Raw genomic sequence first — 21,326 nt, 5'->3', positions numbered from 1 at the left:
TTAAGAATTATGGACTTCAATCGGATCCATTTGAAAAAGCTATCAGCCAAAATGGATGGTACCCAAGCCATCATTGGAAAGAGGCTTGGGTACCATCCATTAGGGATGGGCGAACGGTTTGGCTCGAGCATAAGTTCGGGCCGAACTTTGGTTGTTCGGATGTTCTGTAAACATCGTTCGGGGCAAATTCGAAAGCCGCCGGAACACCGTTAAAGTCTATGGGACACTAACATGAAAAATCAAATGTGCTAATTGTAAAGGCTTATATGTAAGTTATTGTCATAAAAAAGTGTTTGGGGATCTGGGTCCTGCCCCAGGGGACATGTATCAATGCAAAAAAAACGTTCGTTTTTTCGGGAGCTGTGATTTCTATAATGCTTAAAGTGAAATAATAAAAATGAAATATTCCGTTAAATATCGTGCCTGGGGGGTGTCTATAGTATGCCCGTAAAGTGGCGCATTTTTCCCGTGTTTAGAACAGTACCACAGCAAAATGACATTTCTAAAGGAAAAATTGTCATTTAAAACTGATTGCAGCTGTAATGAATTGTCAGGTCTTGGCAATATAGAAAATTCATTGAAAAAAAGAGCATGGGGTCCCCTCCAGTCCATTACCAGGCCCTTTGGGTCTGGTAAGAATATTAAGAGGAACCCCAAAACAAAATTAAAAAAAAAATTGTGTTGGGGTCCCCCTAAAATCCATACCAGGCTCTTCGGGTCTGATATTGAAATTAAGGGGAACCCTGTGCCAATTTTTTTTTTTTAAATGGCGTAGGGGTCCCCCCAAAATCCATACCAGACCCTTCAGGTCTGGTATGGATTTTAAGGGGAACCCTGCGCCAAAATTAAAAAAAAATGGCCTAGGTGTCCCCCCCAAAATTCATACCAGACCCTTATCTGAGCACGCAACCTGGCAGGCCGCAGGAAAAGAGGGGGGACGAGAGAGCGCCCCCCCTCCTGAACCGTACAAGGCCACATGCCCTCAACATGGGGAGGGTGCTTTGGGGTAACCCCCCAAAGCACCTTGTCCCCATGTTGATAGGGACAAGCATTAAAAAAATCACTTCTCCCGAAAAAACAGGATTTAAAAAAAAAAAATTTGCATTGATACATGTGTCCTGGGGAAGGACCCAGGCCCCCAAACACTTTTTATGACAATAACTTGCATATAAGCCTTTAAAATGAGCACTTTTGATTATTCTTGTTCGTGTCCCATAGATTTTAATGGTGTTCGTGTGTTCTGCCACATTTTTTGCCTGTTCGCATGTTCTGCTGCAAACCGAACCGGAGGGTGTTCGGCTCATCCCTACCATCCATTTTGGCTGATAGGTTTTGCCCGTAATGCAGTCTTATGGCACTGGACCCTGCATAATGGAACCCTGTACAGTGTTTGTTCTGACCAAGGTGCTTTCCTGCAGGGTGCTATACAGGTCCAGGGGAGTCAAAGCAGATTAGGGGGGACCCAGTCTCTGAAGGTCTTTTATGACAAAGCTCACCGTGATGGGTAAAGATTGGACTCCTGTTATGTTCAGAGTCCTGCAGCAGGAATGGTCTGCATTTTTGCAGTTTCTTTTTAAAAAGTTTGTATGCATGTTGCATAGATATATGTGTTTGCGTGGATGCATGTTTGCATAAACACATGGTGCATAGACACATGTTTGCATAGATGCACGTGGTGCAATATATGTTGCATAAACACGTTTCATAAATGCATGCTTGCTTTTTCCGTAAATGCATGCCTCCATGGGCACGTATTGCGTAAGTGCATGTTTGCATGGACATGCGCTTACGTGTTTTGCCTAAACGCATATTTGCTTAAACACATACCTACATGCTTCCATAAACGCATGCCTCCATAAATACATATTGCTTAAATGCACGATGGCAGGTTTTCATTTATAATGCATACATATTTGCTTAGTTTAAACTGTCTACATATGTGCTTATTTACAGTAAACTGTATACATATGTGCTTAGTTGCATTTAACAGTATACATATGTGCTTATTTGCCTAGGACATACATACGAGCTTATTTGCTTTGGGATACATACATATGTGCTTATTGCCTTGAGCTGCATACATAAATGCATGAAGGGCAAGAATACTTGTATACCTGCATGTTTGCAAAACTTAGGTACCTACATAACGGCATGCCTGGGTACCTGCATACTTACATACATAAGGGGTTGCATAGCAGTAAACCAACATTGTTTTAGGCCTGCATCCTTGGAGGACTGTGTATTAGGTTGGCTAATATAGTTACTACGTTATTTATACCAGTTAAATGCTTCCAGAAAGGAGAGGCAGCCGAGGGGAGGCAGGTGCACCGCTCTCAGGTTCAGTGATCTGCCGGAGTCCACATCCCCCCAATGGACAGTGGTGTCAGATGCATCTGAGCTACTGTGGTGTTTGGCATTGCAGCCTTTTCCTGACGCATTCATTTTTCATCAGATGGACTGTAGCCTCATCACCTTGATCATATCTGATCGAAGCCTAAGCTCAAGCCTGGGTAATATATGGATGTGAGACTGCCCGGGAATACCAGATGCTGTAAGCTTTCCCCCACCTGTGTGAGGGAGGCATCTGAGGCTGATGTGTTTTAAGAGTATCTCAGGCCAGAAGATCTTAGGGCAGTCTCTGGTGGTTTTGCTCCATCTTTAGCCTGCAAAAGCTTGATAGGTTAGGTACGCCTTTTTTTGACCTTTGGGGTCTGCCACAGAGTCGTCAGTCTTTTGCCTTGCATTTGACTCTTGGAGCAGAAGGTATGGGCTCATTATTTAAAAAAAAAAAAAAAAAAAAAAACCCAACCGTTAGCGGTCCCAAAACCAAATGAGGACATAAGGTCTAGCTTAGATCTTAAGCCGCTGGACATCCCTCTGTTTCAGGTTCTGTCCATTTAGTGTTGACCTCCTGCGAGAGGTAGATTTCGGGGTCCATAGTCATCAATGATGCATATCTTCATGTGTCATTTTTTCCAGGCTCATCAAGGGTTTTTGCAAATTGCAGTGCAAAGTCGTCTTTTTTATTTTTGTGACTCTGCTCTTCGGGCTGGCCACAGCTCGAAGGGTTCACAAAGCTCCCAGCCCAGTACTGGACTTGCTGAAAACGCACATGTGCCAATCTCAGTTTACTTCAATAATCTTTGTTCTGGAAGCTCTCTGTTCCAGATTTTCCTTTGATACATTTCTGCAGGAGGAAGTTGTATCAAGGTCAAGGCACGTTCCCTATGTACAGTCCTACTCCAGGTCTTTGGTAGAGAATCATTCTCTCTGTCTGGAACATGAAGTTCCAGGCATTGGATTGCCAGAGGGATCTGTTCCTGGGGTATTACAGAGCTAAGATTGCTGGTTGATGGTTCGAGATCTGGAGAAGGGATGGGCAAGATAACCACTGATGCCAGCTTCTCCAGTTGGTTTGAAAGCGGCTATAGTTCAATGGACTTGGTCTCCACAGGAGAAAGTATTGCCCATCGATATCTTGGATTGTTGGCCAGTATGCTTTGCTCTGGAAGTTGGGACAAACCAGTGGTAGGTGTAATCTGGTAATGCCTCTGCAGGCATACATATCAACCACCAGGAGTCATACGGCTCGGGAAGGTGAACAACATTCTGTCTGAGACAGTACAACAAGTGTTGTCTCTATCACTAGTACATATTCCAGGTATAGTATAATGGCAGGGGGAACTCTGCAGGTGAATCTACTAGATTCCAAGTTCCACAAAAAGTGGGAAAAGGTTGTGTTTGGGACGAAAGTCCCACAGACAATAGGGGCAGATGCACTGGTAACACTTTAGGGACCAGTTCTCCCTTATTTGATGCTTTCCCTCTGTTTCGACTTCTCCCACATCTTTTGCGAAGAATCCGGGAGGTGGTAACACTGATAATAGTGTTAGCCGAATTAGCCCAGGAGGGCTTGTTACGCTGACAAAGCGAGTCTTACGGGGGTCGCTCTTTGAACACTCCCAGTCCAGCGGGACCTAATGGTCTTGAGTCCTGTATCCCCACACTGTTGAGCCCTGGAAGCTGGTTTCAGGGAACCTCGATTACAGGACTTGGAAATATTTTTCTTTTCCTGGGAAAGCCACAGGAATATGAGTGGGAAATTTTTATTTTCTTTCTCCAATCAGTAGGGGAAATGAGATTGGCCTTAACTACCATTAAGGGTTCAAGTTCATCCCTATCCATTTTTTCCAGAGGCCATTGTTTCTCACTCCTGGATTCATACTTCATACAGAATGTAGCGTAGATAGTCCCACGTCAGGCCACTCTTGTGTGGGACTGGGATTCGCTCTTGGCTGTCTTTGCAAAGGCCATTATTTTTAACCAATTGGGAGACTGTTAGTCCCTTATCTTGGAAGATGGCTTCTTTTGTTGCTATCACTTCACTAAGTGGAGTGTCAGAGTTGGCGCTCTTTCGTGCAAGGAGCCGTTCTTGGGCGCACATCATAAGTTAATTTTGCATTTTAATCCATCTCTATTGCCTAGATTGCTTTTATATTTTTCTTCTAATCCACAGTTGGCAGGAGAAAGATCGCTACCTACTCTAGAGGTAGTTCAGATGCTCAGGGTCTACTTGAGTTGTCGGCATAGGTCAGGAATCCTGATTTGTGCAGCCAGAAATGCCCAGGAAGGGCAGGCGGCATCCAGGTCGAATGTTTAGCAGTGGATCTGCCAGTTTATCAATGATGCCTATAATTTTAATGAGCAAAATCACATTTTTTTTCCTGGGGAGAGATTCTCTACCAGGTGTGTGGGAGTATCTTGGGCCATCTGCCATCAGGTGTCGGTGGTCCAGGTGTACAAGACCGCTATTTGGTCTTTAACCACTAAGCCACCGCCCACCGTCATATGACGGCGGGACGAGGCTTCTGTTGTTCTGGGAGGACGTCATATGACGTTCTCGCCCTCCCGAGCCACTAGGGGGCGCGCATGCCCGCTGCGTCGCTCGGGACCCGGTGCGCGTGCCCGGCAGCCGTGATGTCCGCCGGGCACCCGCGATTGCCGGGTAACAGAGCAGGAGCATGGATCTGTGCATGTAAACACAGATCCACGTCCTGTCAGAGAGGAGAGGAGACCGATGGCGTGTCCCTTATGTAGAAGAATACGTATCGGCCTAAACTGAGGAAAAAATTTGTTAAAAAAAAAAAAATTGGATATTTATTATAGCAAAAAGTAAAAAATATTGTGTTTTTTCAAAATTGTCCCTCTTCTTTTGTTTATAACGCAATAAATAAAAAACGCAGAGGTGATCAAATACCACCAAAAGAAAGCTCTATTTGTGGGGAAAAAATGATAAAAATTTAATTAGGGTGCAGTGTAACATGACCGCGCAATTGTCATTCAAAGTGCGACAGCGCTGAAAACTGAAAAATGGCTTGGGCAGGAAGGGGGTGTAAGTGCCCTGTATTGAGGTGGTTAAGTTTATACATCCACAAGGTTTTTACCAGGTGGATGTCAAGAACATTGAGGAGACTGCCTTTGGTCTAAGTGCATTACAAACAGTAATAGTGATAGTAATAGTAATAGTAATAGTAATAGTAATAGTGACAGTCTCTTCCAATGGTGTCTCCCTCCCCTCAGGGGTATTGCTTGGGGACGTCCCATATAGTAATGACTGCTCTGTGTCCCGTGATGTACAATAAAGAAATTAGGATTTTTTTCTACAGCTTACCTGTAAAATCCTTTTCTTGGAGTACATCACGGGACACAGAGATCCCTCCCCTCTTGTCTTGGAAGTTTATTGCTTGCTACAAAACTGAGGTACTTCCTGTGTAGGAGGGGTTATATAGAGGAGGACTTCTTGTTTGATTTACCAGTGTCCATTCACCAGTAGGTGGCGTATAACCCAGATAGTAATGACTGCTCTGTGTCCCGTGATGTACTCCAAGAAAAGGATTTTACAGGTAAGCTGTAGAAAAAATCCAAATTTTTTCATCTTTCCATCTTTTAAATCTTCTGCCTTTGTTGTTTTAACTTTGGATAGCAACATTTTTTTCTGCCAGTAAATACCCTATACAGCCAACTTCCTGTTTCTTGTTTGGTAAAAAGCCTAGGCTTATGACATCATGCACAGCTCTCTCTCTCACTCTTGTGAGAGTTTGCCAGGAAGGGAGGGGGGATGACTCATAATCGGGCCAATGAGAGCTGCAGAGCTGGATGTGTGCCTCTGTGTGTCTGCGTAAATCCAGGAAGTGAACAGGCAGCAGCTTCAGCTGCCCACAGTTAAAATTATTGCAGCCAGACTCAGTGGAGGGAGATTTCTGCAGCATATTTGGCAAGTACAGAATCACAGTATATATAAAATAATTTGCAAAGCGGTTGGAGGGAAGCTTCAGAATGGCAAAGATGTTTTTATTACAAATTAAGTGAGCAGACTGCAGTTCCTCTTAAAGGTCCTTTTATTAATTAAGGGGTTGCTAACTCAGGTGAATGTTTTCTTATTGGCACTAAAAAGGAAAATAGTGGCACTGTAAAGGAAAATAGGCACTATATCTTTGCAATGATGGATTATCTGTTTTGGGGACCAGACAGGATTATTTTGCACAGAGAAGTGTTTTTCACATGGATTCCAGCTGAAATATGTCGTTTTAAGCACTTTATTAATTAGGATCTGAACATTATTTTAAGAATTAACAGCAAGTTGTTTTGCACATTTATTTTTATGCTTTGGACTTTTTGAATAATTTTGGAGTCACTTTATTAGGATTTACATATTACAGTGCATCCAGAAAGTATTCACAACGCTTCACTTTTTCCACATTTTGTTATGTTACAGCCTTATTCCAAAATGGATTAAATGCATTATTTTCCTCAAAAGTTTACAAACAATACCTCATAATGACAACGTGAAAAAAGTTTATTTGAAATCTTTGCAAATTTATTAAAAATAAAAAAACTAAAAGAATCTCATGTACATAGGTTGTCACAGCCTTTGCTCAATACTTTGTTGAAGCACCTTTGGCACCAATTAAAGCCTCAAGTCTTTTTGAGTATGATGCTACAAGCTTGGCACACCTATTTTTGGGCAGTTTTTCCAAATCTTCTTTGCAGGACCTCTCAAGCTCCATCAGGTTGGATGGGGAGCATCGGTGCACAGCCATTTTCAGATCTCTCCAGAGATGTTCAATCGGGTTCAAGTCTGGGCTCTGGCTGGGCCTCTTAAGGACATTCACAGAGATGTCCCATAGCCACTCCTTTGTCATCTTGGCAGTGTGCTTAGGGTCATTGTCCTGTTGAAAGATGAATCTTCGCCCCAGTCTAAGGGTCCAGAGCGCTCTGGAGCAGGTTTTGATCAAGGATGTCTCTGTACATTGCTGCATTCATCTGTACCTTGATCCTGACTAGTCTCCCAGCTCCTGCCACTGAAAAACATCCCCGCAGCATGATGCTGCCACCACCATGCCTCACTGTAGAGATGGTATTGGCCAGGTGATGAGCGGTGCCTGGTTATATAAAATAACAAAAATAGTATTGCGCTAGATTTCAAAATGACTAATTAATTAACAATATCCTCCAGTGAATAAGTGACACTATATTATACATGCACAATATTCAAACAAACTCTTGATTGCTGAAAAAACTTCAATCCGAAATGATACGTGCTCCGTGACAGTCTTTACAAAAAATATGATCATCTGTTTGCACACATATTTTTTGTAAAGACTGTCACGGAGCACGTATCATTTTGGATTGAAGTTTTTTCAGCAATCAAGAGCTTGTTTGATTATTGTGCATGTATAATATAGTGTGTCACTTATTCACTGGAGGATATTGTTAATTAATTAGTCATTTTGAAATCTAGCACACTATTATTTTTGTTACTTTATGAATACTTATGTACATGTGATTTTTTTCGTTTTTTATTTTTTAAGAAATTTGCAAAGATTTCAAACAAACTTCTTTCATATTGTCATGATGGGGTATTGTTTGTAGAATTTTGAGGAAAATAATTAATTTAATCCATTTTGGAATAAGGCTGCAACATAAAATGTGGAAAAAGTGAAGCCCTGTGAATACTTTCCGGATGCACTGTATGTATGTTACACTTGATTGTATAATTTATGGTCACTATATTATGTCATTAGAGCGCTGTACCTTCTCTTTCTTTTTTCAATAACTATGTAGGCGGTAGTAGGTGTACACAGTGAGTATTATAAAGCTTTGACAAAAAAGTTGATGTAAAGCCTGGTACACGTGTTACGGAGAGGTCCCTGTACTAACTATGCAATGTTAGTGTGGCTATTTTCCCTTCTGTGCTATTGTGCTCTGACAGGGGACCGCCTGTAAGGGGTAGGTAGGGTGTGGTGGTCGTCACGTCCTTCATGTTTTCTTTTTTGTTGTGCGCCAAGCGAGGGTTGCATAATCAGCCTACTCTTTGGTGTGTTCTTCTGGGCTATGCTAGGCACCTTGTACAGGGTCACTGCCATACCCATGGAGTACCTTTACTTGAGCCACGCTCACAACCCGGACAGATGACTAAACATAAACTCCAGCAAGCTCTCTTGATGTATTAAGCTTCAACACGGTCACTTGAGCATTTAGGAGGGACACGCAGAGCCGCTAGCCAATGCCCTCTCCCCCCTGTCCAGCATATCACTGCTACCTTACTCCCAGTAACGTTATGGGGTCCCGCTGTGCACTTAACGCGGGCTCCATGCATGCACTTCACTTAACTCTTCCGTACCTGTGCACAATATGAGGGCCCCGGTGGTGCAGATCTGCTCCTGCTGCTATGGGAGACGGATTTCGGCTGAAGCAATGTAACCAACAACATCTCACCTACCACATGTACACACTTAAAGACATGCTGCTAGAGAACCCTTCGTTGCTCTTCCTTGGTAACCACTTGTGTCTTCACACTGTATTAACTCTTTACATTAATGTCATCATCAAACCCTAATGTGTTTTAGTGACCAGGGCTGTAGACTATATGTTGCGGCTACTTACATTGCACCCCTTTAGAAACTTTAGACCAGGTAAAGGCAACGGTTCCAAGCTGTACTGAAGAATAAGTTAACACAACAGTTCAACATAAAGTGCAGTCTTTTCCTAACATCCCTGGTCCTGAACTTTAGGGCTTGTGGCTGCCCCAGTGTACCTGTACAAGATAGAGTCCATTACTGGCATCCATGATCAAGAAAATTCAACACATCAGTGGCTTCATGGAGGACTGTAGGTCCCAGCAATCCCCTTACATGTGGAAGGCTCCAGGACACAGGTTTTCGTCAGAAATTGGGACTCCTTAAAAGGCAGAGAACCCTGACAGAAGCAACAGCTGAAGGTTACATCTTGCTGGCTGTCTGTGTCTTTTCCCATGCATACTGTGACTCGGTGAGGCAGAGTCCTCCCCCCTTTTATTTATATCATGGGGAGAGAGAGGCAGAGCTCAGCAGGAAACAGGTGAACTATTTCCCTCATGGCTGGGGCAGTATTAACCACTACTTGTCTACCCTTCCCCCGCCAGAACACACCGGTCAGCACTTGCAGCCATTAGCTGCAAGCACTGATCAAATCTTGATCAGCTGCTGGTTTTCAAGCATGCTTGTTCTACAGAAGCCAGTCGTGATATCGGCTTCTGTCTCATGGGCAGCTGGACACATGGGCTGAAAGTCAGCCATTTTCTACTGTAAGAGCTGATTTCGGGCGATATTCAGCCCATGCGTACGGGGCTTTAGATTTCTCAGTATAGCAATACTGATCACATATATACCTCAAGAAATGATGCATCATGGTAGGGTTCCAGGAAAGTAATCTCCAGATTTCCAAGCACAATTTCACAGCCACTAAAAGTTTTCTTCATTGATTGGTAATGTTCATCTACTGGTCCCATTCTTGAAAACAAGTTAGCAGTTCCAAGGCAAACTGAAAGAGAATAGTATTAAAAAAAAACTCAGGTCCTATGAATTGTATTGAAGCCATTTCATTTATGCAGTGCATTTTCAACCTTTTTTTATACAGAAATATAAAACATGAAACCTGACTTTTTCCTATGTGCATAAATAGTAATATAATTGGATGCTATGTTTTACTGCGCTTTGCTGGGATAATCTCAGAAGAAAGAATGGAATGGCCTGGATGGATATGTAGGAAAACAATGGGAGAGGATATCGAAAAATAAATCTCCCCTCCTTTGCACATTCCTTAAGCCTAAAAATTCCCAATTTTTCTGAGGGGAGATTTCTTTCTATAGCCATATTAGGGATGTGGCCTTTTTAAGCAGAAACACACAACCTCGTTTATTTTATATGTAGCGCCCTGGGGTTTAGTCAGGGACAGTGGCGGCTGGTGCTCAAAATTTTTGGGGGGGCGCAAACAAACTGAAAAATACTGAAACACCCCCCCATAAATTGCAGCCTCACTGTGCCCATCAATTGCAGCCACTGTGCCCATCAATTACAGCCATTGTGCCCATCAAACACAGCCACTGTGCCCATCATTTGCAGCCACTGTGCCCATCATATGCAGCCACGTGGCCCATCAAATGCAGCCACTTGTGCCCATCAAACACAGCCACTGTGCCCATCATTTGCAGCCACTGTGCCCATCATATGCAGGCACTTGTACCCATCAAATGCAGCCACTTATGCTCATCAAATGCAGCCACTTGTGCCCGTCAAATGCAGTCACTGTGCCCATCATATGCAGCCACTTGTGCCCATTAAATGCAGCCATTTGTGCGCATAAAATGCAGCCACTTGTGCCCATCGTATGCAGCCATTGTGCCCATCAAATGCAGCCACGTGTGCCCATCAAATGCAGCCACCTGTGCCCATCGAATGTAGCCACTTGTGCCCATCATATGCAGCCACTTGTGCCCATCAATTGCCGCCACTGTGCCCATCAATTGCCACCACTGTGCACATCAATTGCTCCCACTGTGCCCCATCAAACAAAGCCACTGTGCCATATTAAATGCTGCCAGTGTGCCCCCCGCCGGCCCGCTGCCTGCACTTACCTGTCTCGGTGGGACAACTCCTCGATGCTCCTCGGTGTCTTCTCCTGTCCTCTCTTCCCGTCCTCTGCTATGATTGGACGCCTGGCGTCCAATCACAGCGCCTGTCGTTTCAGCCAATCAGGTGACGGGTAACAGATCTGAGCACCTGATTGGCGGAGAGGCGGTTTAGTGTTATGAAAGTGAATATTCATTCGCTTTTCTAAGACAGCTGAGTGACCTGCGAGGTCACCTTTTTTGACGCCTATTAGAGCCTATGGCTCTAATCAGGTGCTTCAAAACAACCCCCCGCCGCTGTAATTCAGGCGCCCTGCACCCGAAAAGGGGCCGGGCACCTGAATGGGGGTGGCAGCAGCGGCCGTAGATAGATTCATGCAATGCATGAATCTATCTATTGGTGCTAGAGGGGGATGGCAGGAGAGAGGGGGCGGCGCCTGTGCGCCCTTATGGATGCACCGCCACTGGTCAGGGAGCTCCTTGCCAAATTCCTTCTCAGGAGTAGCTACTTTAGTTAATTATTAAGGATCCATTGACTTCTCCCTAAGTTTGGTCTAGTTGTACTTTCCTCTTCTACCAGGTGGGCACTTGGAGGTATTAGATTGAGAAGGACAACTCAAGGTCAGGTTATGGGTATATGGGGTATCTCAGCCAATGGGCAGGGATTTTGTTGAATCCCTTGGCCTGCTGGGAGAGCCTATATATCCGGGTGAGGTCAGGTGATCCAGGTTCTTGTGTGCCACCCAGACTGCCGTCTGGGTGAATGGGTGTCATCTGCCCCAGGCTGCTAGGCCGGAGATTAGGCCTATCCCGGGGGTATCAGGCTGCCAGGCTGTGTGAGGGCCTATCCAGAAGTAAGAGGGCAGCACAGGGTTGGGACTGCGGCTTGCAGTCAAACCAAAAGCGACAGTTCTGCTGGCCAGAGAACCAGTCATGGTCAGAGGTAGAAGGGAGGCTGTCGCCACCAAGGGACCAATTGCCTTTACCAGGGACCACAGTGAGTAATTGAAGCAAGTACCAGAGCAGTATTCTCACCGAACGGACACGGAATGGAGAATCAGGAAACTTCAGGCAGTGATCAAGTCAGAGACCCAACCAGCGGAAGTGACGCTTGCAGAGCAGACTTGTGTGCCAAGCTAAGGACCAAGCCGGCCAGCAGGGGTGAAGCTTGAAGGTATCCGAAGTGCCAATCTAGGGACCCAGCAGAGAAGTGTGGGTGACGCTTGAGGGAGATACCACCGCAAAGGCCTTGAGGACCTCACAGGATTCAGAGTTAGTGAATCAGTGGGTCTAGTGAGAGACCAGGAGCTCAAGGGGCTGAAAAACTACAAGGAGAAGTTGTAGCACAGCTGAAAGAAGTGTTACTTTGAGTTAGGATTCGGAACTGTTTAAGTACTGTTACCATGGGAAACAGCAATCCTGCATGTGCAGAAGTGGCACCTTGCCTGGGGCCTTTCCCTGTACGGCTGTCCTCTTGTTGATGCTATGTTTGGCCTTAAGGGTTCTCATTAGGCTGGAAGAGGTCAAAGATTCTGCTACATACTGTATATGGTAGAGGATATCCAGCATGCCTCAAACTGGGAAAAAAATGGCAGTGGGGAGGAAACTGAGGTGACAAAAGTGGGTAAACAAAAGTACATCAGGGAGTGCACAGCAGATAGAGACATGACATGAAGCACAATGATAAATAGTAGTGCTAAACTCCAGCCTTGCATCAATCTTCCACAGTTGTACAGCTATTCTTCTGTACTAAAATTGCTGACTCCAATTTAAAGCCATATTAAACCTAAAATTAAAAATTACAGTGTCTTGAAAAAGCATTCATACCCCTTGAAATTTTCCACCTTTTGTCGTGATACAACCAAAAACATAAATGGATTTTATTGGGATTTTATGTGACAGACCAAAACAAAGTGGCACATGAGAAGGATAATTCGGGAGTATGGGCCCCACCTCAGACTCACCAAGAAAAAATGTGCAAGTGGACTATTGCGGTACATATAAAACAGGTATACATATATAGTAGGTAGGTACGGTGGCATTTGGATCCCCCTGACTCCATCTATCTTTGTGGCGATTGGTAGGTTCCCTGGTGGCCAGGTGTTAGCTCTCCCTCTGGTGGATGCCTCCCTGGCTGCTTGCACCTGCCTCAATTGGGACCCCTAGGTCCCGCCCCTCTGTGCAGGCTCACGTGCAATACTGTCGCATGCATGCTCTGCCTGGGTACTGCCCAGTATCTTGGAGATGCCCGCACATCATATGTGCGTCATTACTTGTCCAGCGGCTTTGAGGCTAGTGCGCATGCACTGCGGGACCCTTGACCCCGTGACGTCGTCGGATGCCGATGCCGGTGCCGATTCACGTCACGAGGTTGAAGGGGATATATATTATTCCGCTATAAGACCCAGGCTAGCAGGAGACCCAGACAAGCCCTGGAACATTACATCACTGGTGAGCTTGGTTTACATTGTATATACTTGTGTCTGGCCACACCTTTGTAGGTGACAGATGGCCACACCATACTTTGCTACCACTAATATATTTAACTGTTTACCAATGATGTCTTTATCATATATCTACTCCCTCTAGATCCTGGACATTTCTTCCAATGTTCTCATGCCTGTTGCTATGCATGCTTGATGCAGTCAACTCAGGCCTATTCAAACCTGTGATGTCTACATACCCCCATGGCTATAGATCTCTGGGCTCCATACACTAATATATTTATGTCTTAGGTAAATGTCAGTTTTATCTTTTGCCCTCATCACCCCCTTGTTCACAGTTCCCGGTTGTCTAGTTTGTTCACTTATCCCACCTATTATGTGTTTTTTTGGGGGGGTGTTTTTTGTTCAACACTTCACGTTTTTGTTTCACATCCACCAGTAACATGCTCACTGTGGAGTTTTCTGGTCACTCATTTCACTCATGAAAATATATAAGAAGTAGGTGCCGCACTCATCCAAGCAGAAAAACCATAGATGGTAGGGTAAACTACTCCTAATGCCTGTGATAATCCACACTAAATATACGTGAATAAGCCCTATATGTATTAAATATAGTGGTGGTCCCTAGGCAGGGTCAACCGCTACACACCATATATGTTCAAAAAATAAAATAAAATTATAAGGTGCACTAATGCTCTGTGCTACAATAATAACAGTGTAAATCCAAGTCCTAAAATAGCAGTAATAAATAGAAGTGTAGCAATCAAAACGGATGAATAATAATAAATAAATCAATAAATACAAAGTGCACGCGTGCTCAGTGATGTAACAGATGCTAATAAAGTGCAGAGGTGCTAATAGCAAAACTCAATATTAGCTCCTATATAAAGTGAAAAAATCCCAATACAAAAAATAGAATATATAAAAAATATATGGGTGCCACAAATCTACTATACATATAATCCTCAAAAGTGGCCATGTGCAACATGAAAACACAGAAAACACACATCCATGTGATCCTTTAAAAACAGTTCAATTCTCAACAACTTTATCCCTGTCCTGTCTGGTTTATTCCTTGGCCTTCATGATGCTGTTTGTTCACTAATGTTCTCCAACAAACCTCTGAGGGCTTCACAGAACAGCTGTATTTACACTGAGATTAAATTACGCACAGGTGGATTCTATTTACCAATTATGTGACTTCTGAAGGCAATTGGTTCCACTAGATTTTAGTTAGGGGTATCACAGTAAAGGGGGCTGAATACAAATGCAGACAAATGCTCTGGTACTTGCTTCAATTACTCACCGTGGTCCCTGGTAAAGGCGATTGGTCCCTTGGTGGCGACAGCCTCCCTTCTACCTCTGACCACGACTGGTTCTCTGGCCAGCACAACTGTCGCTTTTGGTTTGACTGCAAGCCGCAGTCCCAACCCTGTGCTGCCCTCTTACTTCTGGATAGGCCCTCACACAGCCTGGCAGCCTGATGCCCCCGGGATAGGCCTAATCTCCGGCCTAGCAGTCTAGGGAAGATGACACCCATTCACCCAGATGGCAGTCTGGGTGGCACACAAGAACCTGGATCACCTGACCTCACCCGGATATATAGGCTCTGCCAGCAGGCCAAGGGATTCAGCAAAATCCCTGCCCATTGGCTGAGATACCCCATATACCCATAACCTGACCTTGAGTTGTCCTTCTCAATCTAATACCTCCAAGTGCCCAGCCACCTGGTAGAAGAGGAAAGTACAACTAGACCAAACTTAGGGAGAAGTCAATGGATCCTTAATAATTAACTAATTAACTTCTTCAGGAAGTCACGTGTGCAGTGACGTCACGCGTAGGGACAGGACAGGCACCGATGCTGATAGAGGCTTACGAGCTCGCCGCTCGTTGGAGAGAAGCGCTGTTTGTTTACTTTTATGTGAGTACCTATGCTGTTTTTGAATAAAACTGTCTTGCCAAACAATACTACACTATTGTGGGACCTGCCTTTTTATATTTCCGTGCCCCTTTATCTGCTGAGGGAATATGGTCCAGGGATGGGATCGTATGGATTGAGAAGGAAGTGAAAGGATGGTACCCCCAGTACTGGTTTTTGGCTGTTACCCCATTACCCTAAGGTAAGGGGCCACTACCTACTAGTGTGTATACACGAAGAGGAGCACTATTGTGTCACATTTGCAGCACCCCACTTTATATCTGCATGCTAAGAAGTTGATATCACTCTATGAAGAAGGATTGCTCTTCTTTATGAATACACCTTAATTGAACTGTTTTTAAAGGATCACATGGATGTGTGTTTTCATGTTGCACATGGCCACTTTTGAGGATTATATGTATAGTAGATTTGTGGCACCCATATATTTTTTATATATTCTATTTTTTGTATTGGGATTTTTTCACTTTATATAGGAGCTAATATTGAGTTTTGCTATTAGCACCTCTGCACTTTATTAGCATCTGTTACATCACTGAGCACGCGTGCACTTTGTATTTATTGATTTATTTATTATTATTCATCCGTTTTGATTGCTACACTTCTATTTATTACTGCTATTTTAGGACTTGGATTTACACTGTTATTATTGTAGCACAGAGCATTAGTGCACCTTATAATTTTATTTTATTTTTTGAACATATATGGTGTGTAGCGGTTGACCCTGCCTAGGGACCACCACTATATTTAATATATATAAAGACTTATTCTTGTATATTTAGTGTGGATTATCACAGGCATTAGGAGTAGTTTACCCTACCATCTATGGTTTTTCTGCTTGGATGAGCGCGGCACCTACTTCTTATATATTTTCATTCTCTGTGAGGGTCTGGTTGTACCCGATTCGGTGCAGGCAGCTCTCCCTTTAAGTTCTTACGTTCTCACATATGATAGCGCGGGAATAATTGTTTTCATTTCACTCATGGTCACTCATCTCACTCAATCCCCCTTCATATCTCTTTCCCCTCTTTCCTCTGAACCTCCTACCCCCCGTTGGTTCTTCGGACTGTTTTCTGTTCTTCCCTTGTCCCATATGTTCTCTTCATACCTCATTTCTGTTCCTTTCCTCTTTCCCCTTCTCCTTATCTCTCTTTCACTCCCCCCACCCTACCTCCCTCCGCTTCCTATTCCCAATCATGGTGTGATTTTCCCACACGCTGGTATGTTTCTCCTATTATTGTTGTTGTGTCATTCTATCATTCTATTATATAACACTGACACTTACATTGATCAGCTGATTACCCATTTTCATACTATTTTACTCAGATGCTAGCCGGTATCTTTTATCCCCTTCCCAATCACCAGGGGAGGTTTAGCCGGGCTGCCTCGTTGCTGCACACCCTCCGAGGCTCGGGTAAGCAGTTCTATTATCTCATTTTACCCTCCCCATTCTATAATTGCTGTAAAAATCCTCTATATGGTACTTACTTTTGTATTCTCATCTATATTTACAGATGTATTGTCCTGATGAAGCGGTAAACCCCGAAACATGTTGAAATATTATGCCATCTGAACCTTTTATAAATTATATGTTTTGTTGTCCTTTTGCTATTTTTGTATAAATACATTTTGTGAAATTTTACCAGTGATTCGTACTATATATGTATACCTCTCTTATATGTACCGCAATAGACCACTTGCCCTTTTTTCATTGGTTGAGTCTGGGGTGGGGCCCATACTCCCAAATTATCCTTCTCAACTGATTTGGACGATGGTACATTTCATTGATATATACATTATTTATGTTGCATTGCATACGCTTTCTATACAAAGTGGCACATAATTGTGAAGTGGAAAGAAAATGATAAATGGTTTTCAAAATTGTTTACAAATAGATGTCTGAAAAGTGTGGCATGCATTTGTATTCAGCCCCCTTTACTGTGATACCCCTAACTAAAATCTAGTGGAACCAATTGCCTTCAGAAGTCATATAATTGGTAAATAGAATCCACCTGTGCGTAATTTAATCTCAGTGTAAATACAGCTGTTCTGTGAAGCCCTCAGAGGTTTGTTGGAGAACATTAGTGAAAAAACAGCATCATGAAGGCCAAGGAATAAACCAGATAGGACAGGGATAAAGTTGTTGAGAAGTTGGGAGTGCCGCTCTCCTGCTGAGGGAGGGCCCTAACCGTGCCCCCAAGGAGAGCATGAAGGAGAGATCCAGGAATGCCGTTGCGGGGACGCCACATATGAGGACCCTCCACTGGCTCGGAGTTTGCTCTTTAGCCGGTCGGGAGGCACGGTGTTGAACCAGTGGGACACTGGAGGACTGAGCCCCACGGCTATCCTCGCTACCCCCCGGTCTCCCAGCACGGATCCCAGGACGAACGGATGGCTGAGCAGATGTAAAGGTGTTTCACAGGATTCAGAGGACAGTGCAGAGGGACCCCGTCAAAGTAAGAGCTGACAGATTGTTTGTCATCCAGCATTATCGTGGACATAAATGCTGGGTAAGAGCAGAGCAAGCCAGGAGAACATGTGATTACTGAAGCTGACACAAAGGTACTGTTGCATTCCACGTGTTTAAATAAGAGTGTTTCACCAAAAGCCGTCTTGACTGTCCCCGTGCTAAATTGCATTACTCCTGGGCGACTTTTTATGAACTGTCTAAACCTGCATTTTTGTATATCTGTTAGCTCTTTGAATTGAAGGGAGACCTACAGTACCTGCATAGCCTGCATATCTGCTGTTTTCAATTGCACTTTCTATCAGCCTATTCTCATACTTATTGGATTGCATCTATACCGCTGGTTGCATAGGCACTTCTTAAAAGACTGTCCATAGGATTAATAGAGTGACAGATGAGGTTCTATGTGTGGAGGGTTTAAAAGTGGCATCGAATGGCATCTCTCTGCGCTCACGGCCCACCCCAGCATCCCCAGATTTTGGGTGAGGGGGCGGGAGGGGGGGGCGCGGTTGGAGCCACACCTCAAGATCAGAGAGCCACGGTGGGAACGGAGTGTAGTCCTACCTTTGGTTCTGGGGTCAATATGTGGCCGGGGTGGGGTGGGGGGAGAAGTCCTTTGCAGGGACAAACAGTAACCACCCACAGTAGACAGAACCTCCATCAAAGGGTTCAAATTCCTCAGATATGTAAGAGTTCCGGGACCCCTAATGTAAGTGAGAGATGCATTGGGTGGGGAAAATCCAGAATGATTGGTGGAGGACAGAAACCCCATATTAAGGTCTACCAGCCACCAATCGTTAAGAGGCAAGGAAACACCCAGGAAAGACCTCGGCCCTATCGGACCACATTTTATCGGAGGCCTGGAGACCCCCCCAAGCAGTCCAAATTTAGAAGAAGGACAGAGGAATACATAAAGGTGGGGGAGGAAGGGGAAAAAAAAAATAGATGACAGAAACAAATTTCCTGACATATAATTTTAGAGGTCTAAATTCCCCAGCCAAGAGACACAAAATGTAAAAAAAAAACTTAAGCAGTATAGAGCTGAAGTGGTGTTTTTACAGGAGACCCACCTTTCCCAGGACACAAACATTAAATTATATTCTAAAGATTTTCAGACTTGGTACTATGGGGACTTATTACCTAAGAGGGCCAAGGGAGTGGCAATTGGGTTCGCGAAAATGACAAGATTCATACTGGAAGATAGGATGACAGACCCCGAAAGCCGATACCTCTTTTTAAAGAGCAGATTGGGGGAAAGGACATTTACATTGGCAAATATATATTGTCCTGATAAAAACCCCATAAAGTACTTGAAACAGGCCATGGGCAGGTTAATGGATTTTAAGACGGGGGATGTGATATTGACTGGAGACTTGAATTTCTGTATAGACCCGATCTTGGATAGTACGTCCCGTGTACAGTGGACAAATAAGGCCCTGTTAAAAATGACCAAACAGAAAATGCATCAATGCCAAATGATGGATGTGTGGAGGGCGCAGCACCCGAAGACACAGGATTATATGTTTTTCTCCCCTGCACACGGGACGTACTCGAGGCTGGATTATATAATGGTGGAGCATAGGCTATTGGAGCAGGTAATGGAAACAAGCATAGAAATATCTACGCTTTCTGATCATTCCCCTGTGTCGATGAGGATGGGGATACCAGGAATTCAAAGACAGCCATACTCATGGCGACTGAACGAAGCCCTTCTACAGGATGAGAAAGTAGCTGAAGCAGTTAATAAAGAAATAGAACATTTTTTCCTAGTCAATGATACAGGGGAAGTTTCAGGTGCTACCCTGTGGGAGGCACATAAAGCCTATATTAGGGGTGTCCTCATTTCCATTGGCGCGGGGAAAAAAAAAGAGAGAATTCAAAAAATGAATACTCTAAAAGAAGAGATATACAGATTAGAACAAGGACACAAGCAACATAAAGGACAACATCAGGAGATATTCCACCAATTAGTCAACAAGAGAGACGAACTTAAGGACATTATGGAACAGGAGTCAAAAAGGACATTCTTTAGAATAGCAAAAGAAAGACATCAATGGGGAAATAAAGTGAGCAAACACTTAGCGAGAATGTTGAAAAAGAAAAGAGAAATCAATTATATAGAAAAAAATTCAAAATAAGAATTGGGAAATAGTATATACAACTAATGAGATAGCGAAAGTGTTCAGGAGCTATATGGGGCTCTATTTTTTGTAAACCAGAAGGGACAACAGGAAATAGAGAAAACTGAGAAGATCAAAGAATTCCTAAAAAACGCCAGACTGGGAGGTGGAGCCAGCGAGCGGCATGTGAGGAGCTTGGGAACGGAGCTCCGTCAGCAGACAGCAGATCCTGCGGTAATCCTGGGCAAAAAACACCCGCTTTCTTCTCAGGAGTGTGGGGGATGAGTACAGGGGCATGGTGAAGTATGGCCCCCCCTGGCCAAAATTGACCGGAGAAAGGTTGGCGAAATATGCCTGGGGCTCCCAAAATGGCTCCGACACACAGGAGGAGGAGGATGAATGGCCGTCGCTTCACAGACCCGAGGATAATCCGCAGCAGGTGTCACCTCAGCAGGACAGGGTGAGTCCTAAACCCCAGAGGGCTGATGTGCTGAGGAGGGAGAGATCCTTAGACAGGCTGAGAGACTGCAGGGCCAGTGCTGACAGGACTGTGGAGGGGGGAGAGGAACCATCCCTAACTCAGATCATGGCTGCCATACAGGGATGTCAGAGCAAGTTGATAGATCACTTTGAGGAGCTGAAGGTGGAATTCTCCTTCATGAAGCATGACATGCAAAAACTAAGGGAGAAGACACAGCTCACAGACCGTCGCCTTACTTCCCTGGAAGATGTAGTCAGACCCTTGGATACAGCAGCACAGGTGACTAAGAAGACACTGTCTGAACATACATTAAAGATGGCTGACATGGAAGATCGTATGAGAAGGAACAATATCAGGCTGGTGGGGTGGAGGGGAGGCATCCTGAAGAGTTCCTTGAGAAATGGTTGCTGGAACATATGCCTCCTAACACCTTTACAAGCATGTTTGCCATTGAAAGGGCACACCGCATTCCAGGCCGGGCTCCTCCGAAGGGAGCCCCCCCGAGATCCACGATAGCAAAAGTATTGCACTTCCGTGATCGAGAAAATATCCTGAGGGGAGCCCGGATGGGCCCTGATTTAATGATCGACGGATGTCGTATATCAATATATCCTGATTTTTCTGCTGCTACCCAGAAGCAGAGGGCCTCTTTTCAACCTGTAAAGAAGAGATTGAGAGACCTTAGCCTGATCTACAGCATGCTTTACCCTGCCAAGTTGAGGGTGGTGGATAACGGGAAAACATATTTCTTTAATAAGCGAAACAGGGTTTCTCCTCACCCGCCATGATGATTGCGCCCTATGGAGGAAGCACAAGGCCGGGGGTCAAACAGAAGAATTGTCAGCTGAACTTTTTGATTTAGGTTTTTTTTGTTTGCTTCTTTTGAGGATCAATCTTCAATGATATTCTGGTTCCTCCTACAGGTCATTT

The 21,326-nt window shown here is 44.3% G+C and overlaps 1 protein-coding gene across 4 annotated transcripts in view; it reads right to left on the bottom strand.

Annotated features, from left to right (window-relative positions):
- Positions 1 to 21,326, bottom strand: part of LOC141144605 (epidermal growth factor receptor-like) — a 285,658-nt gene that overhangs the window by 154,012 nt on the left and 110,320 nt on the right. For all 4 annotated transcript variants that reach the window (XM_073630457.1, XM_073630456.1, XM_073630458.1 and 1 more), the window contains exon 2: positions 9,710 to 9,861. In XM_073630457.1, the coding sequence (XP_073486558.1) occupies positions 9,710 to 9,829 (120 nt within the window). In that variant the 5' untranslated portion in view covers positions 9,830 to 9,861. The remainder of the gene's footprint in view (positions 1 to 9,709; positions 9,862 to 21,326) is intronic.

This window comes from Aquarana catesbeiana, linkage group LG05, assembly GCF_042186555.1.
Source record: "Aquarana catesbeiana isolate 2022-GZ linkage group LG05, ASM4218655v1, whole genome shotgun sequence".
Lineage (NCBI taxonomy): Eukaryota > Metazoa > Chordata > Amphibia > Anura > Ranidae > Aquarana > Aquarana catesbeiana.
This window is presented reverse-complemented; position numbering and strand designations above follow the sequence as displayed.